The 11,355-nt window shown below is 50.1% G+C and overlaps 4 protein-coding genes across 4 annotated transcripts; 1 reads left to right on the forward strand and 3 right to left on the reverse strand.

The window, feature by feature from the left end:
* Nucleotides 1-1,731: 1,731 nt before the first annotated feature.
* On the reverse strand, nt 1,732-3,717 carry PC9H_003000 (uncharacterized protein; the record flags this gene model as incomplete). The annotated part of the gene is made up of 7 exons (XM_036772600.1): nt 1,732-1,942; nt 1,998-2,166; nt 2,231-2,294; nt 2,348-2,407; nt 2,457-2,501; nt 2,559-3,312; nt 3,368-3,717. 7 exons carry the CDS (start codon nt 3,715-3,717, stop codon nt 1,732-1,734), a joined length of 1,653 nt encoding a protein of 550 aa, XP_036634073.1.
* A 276-nt stretch (nt 3,718-3,993) lies between these two features.
* Nucleotides 3,994-4,655, forward strand: PC9H_003001 (uncharacterized protein; the record flags this gene model as incomplete). The annotated part of the gene is made up of 3 exons (XM_036772601.1): nt 3,994-4,046; nt 4,120-4,296; nt 4,361-4,655. The coding sequence occupies 3 exons, from the start codon at nt 3,994-3,996 to the stop codon at nt 4,653-4,655; spliced, it is 525 nt and encodes a 174-aa protein (XP_036634074.1).
* Nucleotides 4,656-4,757: 102 nt separating this feature from the next.
* PC9H_003002 (uncharacterized protein) lies at nt 4,758-7,503 on the reverse strand (the record flags this gene model as incomplete). Its single annotated transcript, XM_036772602.1, has 11 exons — nt 4,758-4,939; nt 4,999-5,646; nt 5,696-5,873; nt 5,922-5,997; nt 6,045-6,198; nt 6,250-6,589; nt 6,640-6,776; nt 6,832-6,998; nt 7,055-7,074; nt 7,128-7,316; nt 7,387-7,503. The coding sequence occupies 11 exons, from the start codon at nt 7,501-7,503 to the stop codon at nt 4,758-4,760; spliced, it is 2,208 nt and encodes a 735-aa protein (XP_036634075.1).
* Nucleotides 7,504-8,339: 836 nt separating this feature from the next.
* PC9H_003003 (uncharacterized protein) lies at nt 8,340-11,129 on the reverse strand (the record flags this gene model as incomplete). Its single annotated transcript, XM_036772603.1, has 12 exons — nt 8,340-9,060; nt 9,125-9,305; nt 9,512-9,604; nt 9,666-9,676; nt 9,737-9,770; nt 9,837-9,907; nt 9,959-9,998; nt 10,052-10,191; nt 10,247-10,328; nt 10,380-10,398; nt 10,446-10,602; nt 10,657-11,129. 12 exons carry the CDS (start codon nt 11,127-11,129, stop codon nt 8,340-8,342), a joined length of 2,022 nt encoding a protein of 673 aa, XP_036634076.1.
* Nucleotides 11,130-11,355: the final 226 nt, after the last annotated feature.

Genomic DNA, 11,355 nt, shown 5'->3' on the forward strand with positions numbered 1-11,355 from the left:
GTCTTCAAAGGAGGAGATAAAGTGAGTTAAGTACGCGAGGCGTGCCCGACCTTCCGAATAGACATATATTATATGAGCAAGTATTCCCTGTATCTCCATCGCGTCCTCACGTGAAGTGGAACCGCAATGGTAAAATGATCGCAGCTTCTTGCGAATAGCGACGCGTTTCCGTGAGGGTAACGCCACCGTCTTGTGGCCCAAGTCCCAAACGAAGCCAACATATGTAAATGAGTGCGAAAAATCTTGACCCTTGTCGGGATGCCAGGGAATTCCAAGGGACTCGATCCTCCTTAATGCTTCCTCGCGGTCGTAAGCGTAGACCAATTTCCTGTTAGACCGACGGCGAGGGAAGCGAAACACGACCATGTCGTCCGCCCATTTGCAAATAGGGCCAACGCCAAGCTCCTCCCAGATTGCAAGGGCAGCGTTCGCGATCTCTCCCGAGTTCCCCTCGGAGGCCTTCGCTCCAAATGGACATGCATGTTGTATGTAGAATCGGCCCTTCCGAGCTTGCATTACGAACCAGCGTTTATGGGCAGGGCATAGAGGCGTGCGTCGGTGGAACTTTGAAATATCCAAAGTCATAGCTTGGGCCCCAGTTGGAGCCTCTGCAACCTACGGCGTACGAAAGACACATATGAGCACTAAATACATAGGCAGGCGAAGAGTGACCTACTATCTGGGCAACTCGCAGGGCTGAATCGAACTTCGTTGGGAAGTCGCGTATGTCTGAGTACTCGTTGGTGGCGGGATACGAGTGAGTACCCCTCGACAGATCGACACATACTCGCAACTTAGGTTCTTCTCCCGAATTTTGCGGCTGAATGTTGACTGTGATTGGCGAACATTGGAAAGGCCCGCCGAGAATCTGTTCGACCTGTCTTTGGGAATATGGACCACTCAATCTGCCCTCCTCAACCTCTTCTTCAAAATACTCATCAACAAAGGACCGGTATTCTCTGATCGATTTACTGTTCGGCCAAATGATGGTCCTGTCAAGGGCGGGGAATTCGCCCATGGGGAAGCCATTTCGCAGCTTCAGTATTAGGTTGGGGAATTGCTCTCGAAGGTGTGGGAATTTGCGGAAGAATCTCTTGAACGCATCGGCGTTGTACGGTGTTTCGATATGTAGTAGCGTGTCCGGGTCTGATGAGTATCTCGCTAAACGGTCGGGGGGAGGGGGTAGCATGAGCAGCGGCGGGATATCAGTTGACATGTCAAGAGACTAGCTATTCTTTGGTTGAAATCTCGGACTTGAACTCTTCATACTAGGCATGCTGATCGAGAAGGAGAACTGATCGCGTGGAGATACATTCTTCGAGTTTCTATCTTTCATCTGCCATCTCCCTCCTGTCAATATCAACCTTCCGCAGTTGTGAGAAGAAGGTGGCCGCCCGTATAGAATCGGATGGAAGGCTAACGGAAGGTTGTGAAATAGTGAGATGGTCTTGTGCCAGCTACTCAAAGTGATATCCCTAAAGTGGATACATTCAACTTTGAGAGTATTTTAATGTTCATAACCGGCTTCAGTGAATAGCGTGTAGGAACACGCACAATGACAATTTCTGTAGCGTACTTCGTCCTTGGTCGATCGGATAGAATACTTAGATTTATTCGTAGGAAATCATACTCAGACATTATTTGATGCAGTTCGAAGAAGAAAAGGAGTATTCGGCGTGTTCCTCCATCGTGGATGTTGGGTATGCACTTGCATTTAAACTTGTAAACTTGTTATAACTCTTGGGATACACTGCGCCTGCGACTGCGAGCCAGATGTTCAGTCCGAGGAGAGGACTCATCCTGCGCACTACGAAGGGGCCCTTGCTTAGGGTTCCGGATCCACGAAACACAGTCGAGCTGATTGCGCAGGCACGACTTGCAAGGGCCTGTGTCCGAATCAAATTCACACTTGATCTTTCCCTTCCGGCAGGAGTGACATCGTCTTGAAGAATATCTAATCAGTTCATGTCTCCTCAAAGGTTACCAATATAACTTACGCACGACGGTGCTTCTGGCTTGCTGCTGCGTCTCTGCCTTGTGGCGTTGTACGTGCCCTTTTCTTTCCTCTTTCTCCGTTGTCTACCAAAGGTATCGTAGTTGAGATGGACCGCTTACTGCCATTGTCCGGCTGGATTGGATCGGGCGAAACAGCATCTGGAGAGTGATCTATAAGGTCCCGAGATATCAGAACTCGTGTGCTAGGTATGAGAGAAAGTCATGGAGTGCGCACTAAAGGAGCAACGATGCTGTAAACGGAGCAAAAGCTCATCATCAGTTGGCCGTGACCGATCATCCTACGAAAAGAGCTACAATGAGATGAGTGCATTTGAGAAAAAAGAGGATGTACCTCGTCAATCAAGCCAATCCAATCATCATCATGAGTAATGGCCACTTCTGCATTAGGATACTGAGGCAGTTAGAATTTCGGCGGCGGCGACAGCAAAATTAACACCTACTTTCTCCAACATGAAATTGTTAATCAATACAGAAGGGTGACAGTCCTGATAAGGCGCGGCTCTTCAATTCGCAACGAAGAATCAGTGCATCGGCATCCTCACCTCGAATGGACCAGGAAGCTCTTCAAGACGTATGTCGCCCTCGTCTGACGGTGAATCATCTCCAAGTTCCTCACTCCATTCCCCGCTTGAATCTCGACCATCTCCGACGGCTTTCGTATTGCCTTTGCTGTACCAAGCGGGAGACTGCGCAGTGCTAGAGAAGGAGTTTCGCTGAATATCTCCTTCCGTAGCATCTTCAATGGAGGAGATCTGGGTTGTAGTCGTGGGCCCTCCCAAAATACGGCGCAAAACATCTCTCCTCAAAGTGATCTTATACCCCCGTATGAAAGCGCATTGGTTGCTCCCTTGGGGAGCATCTGTGGCGAATATGTCGTTGTCCCGTTCCAAAGCATCGGGATCTTCATCCCATGCAGTCGTCTGATCAACCGACGGGCCGACGCGTTGAATAGCTGGACTCGATGTAGCCCACGAGTAGTTATATGACAGCTGCCCCTCCAACAGTCCGGCAACACTCAGCTGGAGGATGGCTTGCGATCCAGAGGAACAGTCGGAGAAGGCGCCAACCATCCAAGAGCTCGTTTTGTCGCATCCGGTAATGAGGTACAGCGAACCGTTGGCAACATCGGAGCATTCAAATGCGAACTTGTACCAGTTCTTTGCATGTCGCATGGCTTGCTCACGAAAAATGCTCTTCGTTGCAGTGATACGCGAGGCACCCTTGGGTAAGTGCAGAATAGCCCCTTCTGTAGATGACCAGACATACTCCAATGCGGCGCCAGCTCCCACTATTGGCCTAGACCAGCGCTGGATCTAGCAATCATATACAGCGGCATTAGAGTAGTACTCACTGCGCCTGGGTCACAGAGAAACCTGCGTCCAACGACCTTTGCTTCGCGGATGTACTAGTGACTGCGCTGTTTGAGTGGTGGAAATTCGGGAGATGGACAACGTCGTGAACATGTAGGTGGACTTCTTGAAAGCCATTTGGAACGCCTCGGCGATTGATGGGATCGTTGGGGGAAGCGCGAATATTGAACAGTGTCTCGAAGCCACCGTCTTGAGTGACATATCCGACATCTCCAATGCGAACACCTTTCGTCCTGTAGATCGGAGAATGTCCATACGGTTCCGGAATCCACAGAGGATAGCCATGCCGTTTCACAAGAAGCTGTCTAGCATATATCTGGGAGTCGGCCATGGAGAGAAGACGATGCCACTAGTATCTTGTCCGGGGGTTTTTATCTCGCGGCGGTAATATTTTACAGCTCTGACCGACCACGAGGGAACAGACAAGCGTCTCATATCCACTTTGAGATAACATATTTTCTAGAATCACTGCGGAGGGCATAGCCTGGGACAGCCCATGGTTGCAGGCGCGACGACCAATTATGGAAATGCGGGCGGGTTGACATGTTGAGGCGCCGGCGCCTATCTAATCACTTCTTCTCAAGCCAATCTCAAGCTCCAAAGTTCAATGAACTCTGCTAACGACTTTGATCTTGAATCGCTGGTGCACCTAGAGCAAACGTACATATCTTACGCAAATTCTCAGGATTTATATGCTAAATCCCCCTGCCACCGTTGGGTTCATTTCGGATAGATTTTATGATGACGGCTACAAAGATGGCTTCGACCACGGACGCATACACGGACTTATTGAAGGTCGCGCCCTTGGACGCGAAAAAGGGTTCGAGATGTGGGAGGAACTCGGATTCTATGAGGGCTTTGCCGTGCTGTGGAAGATGATTTGTGCGAGACGCGTCGGCGATTCCAACGAGTGAGTGCTCAACAGCGTTCATTTCATGGCGCTGACCGTTTTGTAATTTACGATGGCGTTGAAGGCGAATCATGAATCACATCAACCAGCTTCTGCAACTAATATCTCAGTTCCCTCGCGTGAACCCTTCGTTGACGTCCTCGTCGGCGGATGTTGATATACCGAAGCTTTTTCGACAGATTCGTTCGAGGTACAAAATTCTCTGCTCGACATTGGGCGTCAAGCCAAGCCTGCGATCTGCTGATGGTGCCCCATCAGAAGAAGATTTTCAAGAGGACAGCAATCCTTCTACACGGCAGCCTGTGTGGAAAGTAGATGAACAATCTCGGGTAGCGACAGGGCAGTCCTTGGAATTTTAGAGATGCTTGGTGTGAGATTGCCGCTGCTCATGGATGATAGTATTGTTTCAAGACCCAATAATGGTACAGCGTTATATGAAGCGCAGTAAATTATAGATCGCATCAATTGCAACATCCAGAGGAGCTCGCCCCATTCGCGAAAGCAGGTTTACTCAAAGGATCTTTGACCCCGGGGACGTCCATGCTGGGGTTGACCTTGAAGAAACTATTCGGTTTGAACGTCAAATGCAGCGTTTCAACGGGCATAACTGGCCAGTCCTCGGGGCGGGGTATGTGCGTCGTACCTGTTGAATTCGTTGGTGTCATCAAGATCCATATTAGTGGAGATGTAGGATGCACCTACCGACGACGACATATACCAAAATATCCTCGTTCTCGATATTTTCCTCCCCTTCGACCCACTTTGAAATGGAGTCCTCTGGCTCCTCCCTTGTTTGCGGTACATACTTACCGCTGGGCCACATCCTCGAGCCCTTCTCGCCTTCGACATCCTTGCAGACCCAAACAGCGTTGTCCAAGAAGGAAGCCCTCTTCACCGTCCAGCTGTCTTTCTTCGCCATCATCGGCGTGACGCCGCCCTTCACACCAAGGGAATATCCTACGTCCTTTCCTGACGCGTAATGCTTCCTCGATGGGTTGACGATCCTCCAGCGGCGCTCCTTTGCGAAGTCATATGGACGGCCCGTCTCTGTCTTCAAGGGGTTGTCTATAGATATGAACGCATTACCAGCGAAATTCGTAGTGGATCCCATCGGTTCTGGCAAAGGAAGGATATCAGACTCGATGACTGAATTATTCAGTCCGTCAACCATGGGGTCGACGCGGACACAGAACAAATGTTGGTGATAATGTGCGTTGACATTCGGCGCCACGGTTGTACCGTGGGGATTAGGTTCGCCGTCAGCAGAGACGTAGACTTGGAGGATACCCGACAGCCGGATTTCGAACTCGATAGTGCCGTCTTGGTAGAAGTGGTAGTTCCAAATATACTCTGCCCAAAGATTAGACTGATCGTTAAGGATGGAGGTGAATCATTTTACCGTAGTTTGCAAGCGTGCAGACCATGCTGACGACGAGTCTTCGCCTCCGTACGGTTTGTGAGCGGCCGTCAGGTCGGTAGTCGGTATGCTTCCAAAGAACACCAGCATCCTCCTCGTGGATGCAGATAACGTTCTTAATGACGATCGCAGTTCCTGCATGCGACACGAATGCACCGGGCTGCGAAAGAAGGTTAGTACCTCCATTGCCCCCTCATGATGAACGTACTAAATAATGGATTTGTCCAAGACAGTCGCATCCTAAGGACAATTCATTTGCCATCGTTCCCATTCCGTACTCGCCACTGGACAGTTCATTAATCATTGGCTGTGATGTAGGGCACGCGCTTACGAATCAAATGCAAATTTCCTTGGATGCGGATATTCTGGCGCACCGTAAGGTACAACCATCTCCGCGAGGGACAAGCGGTAAAAAATTGGCCTCACTTCACCATGATCGTTATAGGTGATAGTCGAAAGAACCAAGCCTTCCCTGTGGCTGAATGCTGTCGTACATCGGTTCATCATTCCGCAAGAACCATAGAGGCGTTTCTCACCAATGTGCATCTTCCAATTCTGCCACTCAAGCTCATGGCCGTTCATCTTGAAACTCACGCCCTCGGGCTGCACAACATGCAGGGGCTTGATATCGTCTCGCGGTTTAAACTCTGGGTCATTCTCCTTCATCAAATCCGGCAAGAAGTCGAATTTCCGAGCTGGAGGAGGAATCCGATCCCTACTTGCGAAGGCGAAGGCATCCCCTGGCTTGGGTAGTGGAGTAGGAGGTGCGGTTGATTTCACGGATAACACAGGACCGTTGGGCGAAGACTTCCATACTGGTGGAAAGTCGATATGAAGTACCTCCTCCGTATTGGCGTCAATGACGGGCACGAAGTCCTAATCACGTTGGATATCGGTGGAGACGGTCTGGTGAGTGAGGAACATACCATGGGGTGGGCGTATAGGTTCTCGTGCTGCCCATATCTAGCGAACACCAGTGCCTGCTGCACCCGCCTACTCTGAGGGAACCGTTCGTCGTAGCCAATCGACCAACCGTCGCAACAAATTTGATCTGGCAGAACTCCTTTGATCGACGTTAGTGCGAAGTTACCCCAAAGCGAGGTCAAGTGATTGCTCACCAACTTTGGCGGCCAGCTCCTGCACATATTTATCTTTTCGAACAACTTGCTCGCATGCAATCAGCTCCTCAACCGAAATTTGAGGCTGAACACCTTCGGCAAGCTTTTCAAGGGATGTGACAGTCCACACTCGATCGCCGAGGGAAAGGATGGCATTGTATGAGTGTCTGAATGTACTGAAGTGAATATTTGCCTGAATAGTGGCTGGTTGCCGAACACGCACCCGTTAATTACGTCCAAGAACTAAACTAGGGGATTAGGGGTTGTCAGGATATGGTGGACTGCAACCGACTCACATCTACTTCGGCCTTTCTCACTATGGTGCCAGCAGTCTCTGGCTTCGCGCCTGGTGCAAGGGGGATCCCAAGCGCAGCGAGAACCAGCTTCTTGGGCGGCGGTAGAAGATAACAGGTAATGAACTTGATGGCCTTGATATTCCCCTCTTTCGCGATATGGTGGCGTACAGCCAAAGAAACTGCCGCAATCTACGAAATCAGGATCTAATTGTCAGAGAGATTGCAAACATAGCTGCCGCGATGCAGTTATATGACTGACTTCGTCCGGAGTCAGTGGATCTAATGGGTGATTGAACGAAGATGGAACATTGTCGGGTGAACCCTTGACTGTTTCGGTAGCGGTTCCTGGCGTCTCGATGCTCGGGTCGTTTGCCATTGTAATAATATCCTTGGGTGAGGCAGATGCGCCAACGGATTATCTGAGTTCTGCGCTTTATAAGAGGCCTCATGTATTTCAAACATCGTTATCTTTGCGCACGTGTGGTATGATCAGCTGATGATGGATCCTAAATAACATTAGTCAACGAGGCACTTTATCAAGGACAGAAAGAAGAAACTGCATGAGAGAGACTGCATGTAGTGGCTGTCAAATTGTGGTATTTGGTTCCGTGGAGGACCCGGATTCAAATCCCATTGTGGCGAAGGCGAACCTGAGGCCGGGAGTACAACAATCTTCGGATTTAGATTCACTGCTACTAATGGAATATATACACAATACTGTGAAGCTACAAGACTATGAAGCTGCTACGCATACTTTCGAACGGCGGGCTTATCAACCCGAATCTCCCAATGCAAGCAAAGGGGGGATGTATGATATCTAACTGTTCATCCCAGGGTCATATAACGCGCACAGCGGGTCAAGGAAAGAAATGCAGCCACAAAGAAGATGGGAAACCACAGGCAACGTGCATGAGATAAAGATAGCGGTCAAAGGATGCAAGAATGAATAGAACCATTTCAGGTTGAACGATGGAAACAGCAAGAGCGAAAACAGGACAAAAACGCGAAGGCAAAATAAGTGCGTTGTGTTATGGATGTAGTACAATACTTTGTGTTCGTTGAGACGAAGTGCGGAATGCGGAATGTTGGTGATGGGTGTGTACATATATATAGAATATCGTAACGGTCGTGAAAGGTCGTAAGTGGTAGAAACCCCTCCCTCTGGAGGACACAATACCCGCACAAATAGAATACAGGAGAAAAATGAAGTGTTTAATGGTATGGGACGAACCCACCAGGCAAATAATCATACACTGAACCGGCACGGGCGTAGGGAGAGTTCGGCATGCTCATATATCCAGGCACTTGGACCGGGGAGCCTGTGTGCGCGAAGCCTGGCATCTGGCCGGTTTGAACGGGAGGGCTCATAGGCATTGACACGATTGAAGGTTGAACAGCGGGGACATAGGATGCGTAGGACGGAGCATAAGAAGCAGTCGACGGGGGACCACGGGGATAACCATTGAGGGATGTAGCAGAGCCCACGAGACCGGGCATATCAACGGGCGTGACATAGGGACTGTGGTAGGAATACACAGAACTGGCCATGCTTCTCGACCCGTTACTGAGGCTCCTGTCGAGAGGCCGGAGGGTCACGGGCTTTTCCCCCGATTGCTCTGGGGGGAGTAAGCCCTCGTTGATCAGATAGGACTTTATCGGGTAGGCCGGTACAACCGGGAACGATGGGTACGCCGGGCCTTTCCAATTATCGTCACCTTCAAAATCATCTTCGTCGGATGATGACGGAGACAAGGACGAAGAGTCATCGGTTTGCATCGAGTGCCTGCGGAGCGGTCTGATCCCCCTACGCGACGGGCGGCGATAGGTCACTTTATTCGCAGCAACCAATGGTCCGAGCCAGGGAGAGTACCGTTCGCCCGAGGCGGTGCGTGTAGAAGACTTAGTGCTCTTCCGAGTAAGCTTGCGTTCAAGTCTGCAATCCGAGAAGGACGATAATTCAACACAAGGTTCTTAATCACAAAATGAACGGAACGTACCCGTGCCAAGTATGATCGCTCTTTTCGTCAACCAGAACAATCAAGATTTCAGAAGACTTGTCATCTTTAGGAGCCGTCGGAGACTTATTCGTAGGCGAGGCTCTGTGTTTGCGTGAGGATTTTTCAGACTTCTCAGTCTTGGAGCTGTCTTCGCTTGAAGGCTCAGACGGCGATCGTGAGACTGCCAATGGTGAAGATCGTTTTGGTCTGAAGCGAGGAGGAAATGAAACAGTCAGTTGACTTGATACATCGATAATCAAATGAAACCAATAGAAGTAAGGCTCACTTGTATCGATCGACTGAACTTGAACTCTCTTCAAACGGTGAGGGGTAAGATGTCCTTGGTGAGGCGTAGCTACAAAGATCATGAGGGGAACACGGGCTTACCTGGTGTCTTGGGCCGAGTCAACGCCTCAGTAACAGCCTCGGAGAGGTCCTTTCCTTGTCCGCCGGCGTCTACGATTGAACCGCGAACAGAAGCTTATCAAAGGGAACGTGTATCAGTACTGCAGGCACCGGAAATAGTTAAAACCGCTCATACATGTTGTGGAACTAGACGGGGAAATGCGGTGTGTCAGCAGTGCCGTCGAGAACCCACGGGAAATCTCTAACCTTGCTGGATCGGGGTTCGTTACATACAGCGGGACTGTAAATAGAATATATCGTCATCGGCATGAAGGAAACATAAGATTGTGATATAGACCGAACGTACGTCGATTTCCCAGAGGGACGCCACGAATCATGTTTAGCAGTGGTAGAGATACCACGCTTGACGCACTCAGACTGTTTGATTGATCAGTCACGCGTAGCAGATGAAAAGACAATGATCCTCACCGCGCGGGTTCTACAGTGTCGCTAGGTTTGGGAGGGTTTACTATGCATCAGTTAGGTAAAGCCGTTCATTTGGTAGCATGTGCGTAATCTTACTCGGCGGGGGGATATGCTTGGCCGGTGAAGCGGACTCCACGGTAGGTAGTTCATTAACCACTTCGAGAGCTTGAGGCGTCACCGGGGGTAGCTGAGAGGTCTGCTGAGGGAGGAGGTTGGGAGGTTCCATGCTGAGAACCCTATAAAGTGGTAAGTTTAATAAAAGGAGCGTGAAGTTTGTGGTAGAGAGCATACGAGAGGCGTTTATACTCCTTGTCGAGAGTCTCCGTAACGCGGTTAAATTCTTCATCTAAAAAGCCGCTTTTACGCTCTGGTCCTATGACAAGAGTTAGATGGCACTGTACGGGCATTGGTCGGCTATGCCTACCTTTAAGCTGTCGTGTTCCCTATTGCGAGTTAGCACCGGCGGAGGTAGGAAGAGAATGGTGCGTACCGTCTTTCCTTTCCAAGTCATATAATAATCAACGACTTTCCGCGCGCCATCAGATGCAGTGAAGGCGAAGACTATCGGCTGCTGCTGTGGTGTCTTAACAGTGTCGGCATGGTTATGTTTATTCTCGTCTCTGGACGAGGCGCGTTCTTTCTTCTCTCTGAGGGCACAGAGACATCAGAATTGGATGCGAGAGAGATAAGTGTCTGCTCACTCGACATAGTTCTCCAAGATTGACATAGCTTCAGACCCCGTCACCAGCTTGAACTTTCCTCCGCCTGTGGCGTCCGTCGTATCATCGCTCAAGCCCTTCTCAGCGAGCTGCTTCAAAAACTCGGGGCCATACGTTGAGCGACGGACTTGCTCGTGTGTATGTTCAGCAGCATCTGCCTTATTATCTTCCTTCCGCGAGGAGCTAGAATGAGTCGAGTGTCTCTTGTGTGGAGCCTTGCGTCCCTGGTCGCTCGTATCCACTTTGATGTCTATAACGTGCTTTGAGGAAGCGGTGGAGTGTCTCTTATGACGAGATGATCTGCTCTCTCCAGTGGTTGTCACGGTAGGCGATATGGACTTGACAGACTTCCGGTCAGAGTCTCTCGAAGCGGGATCAGAGGCCGCGTTGGCGTTGTTGGCTTGGCTGGAGTACGATGGTGGTGGGTCCGACACCGTCGACGACGCTGAGGACATAACGAGGGTTGGAGAAGAAGGAAGGTGTGGTCGAGTGGTCGAGGAATTCTACAGTTATGATATATAGGTCCTTCTTTTTCGGTCGAAGGGATCCAAATCGAGATTTGTGCTGCCTCGAGGCGTCCACAAGGCTTCTCGGGCTTTCAAGATCAGCGAGAATGTCAAATATGAATCTCGGTGGATGGAAAGAGTTCTGGTGGAAGTGGAGATGGTGGTGGTACGAGGG

The sequence above is a fragment of the Pleurotus ostreatus genome (assembly GCF_014466165.1).
Source record: "Pleurotus ostreatus strain PC9 chromosome Unknown scaffold_2, whole genome shotgun sequence".
Taxonomy (NCBI): Eukaryota; Fungi; Basidiomycota; class Agaricomycetes; order Agaricales; family Pleurotaceae; genus Pleurotus; species Pleurotus ostreatus.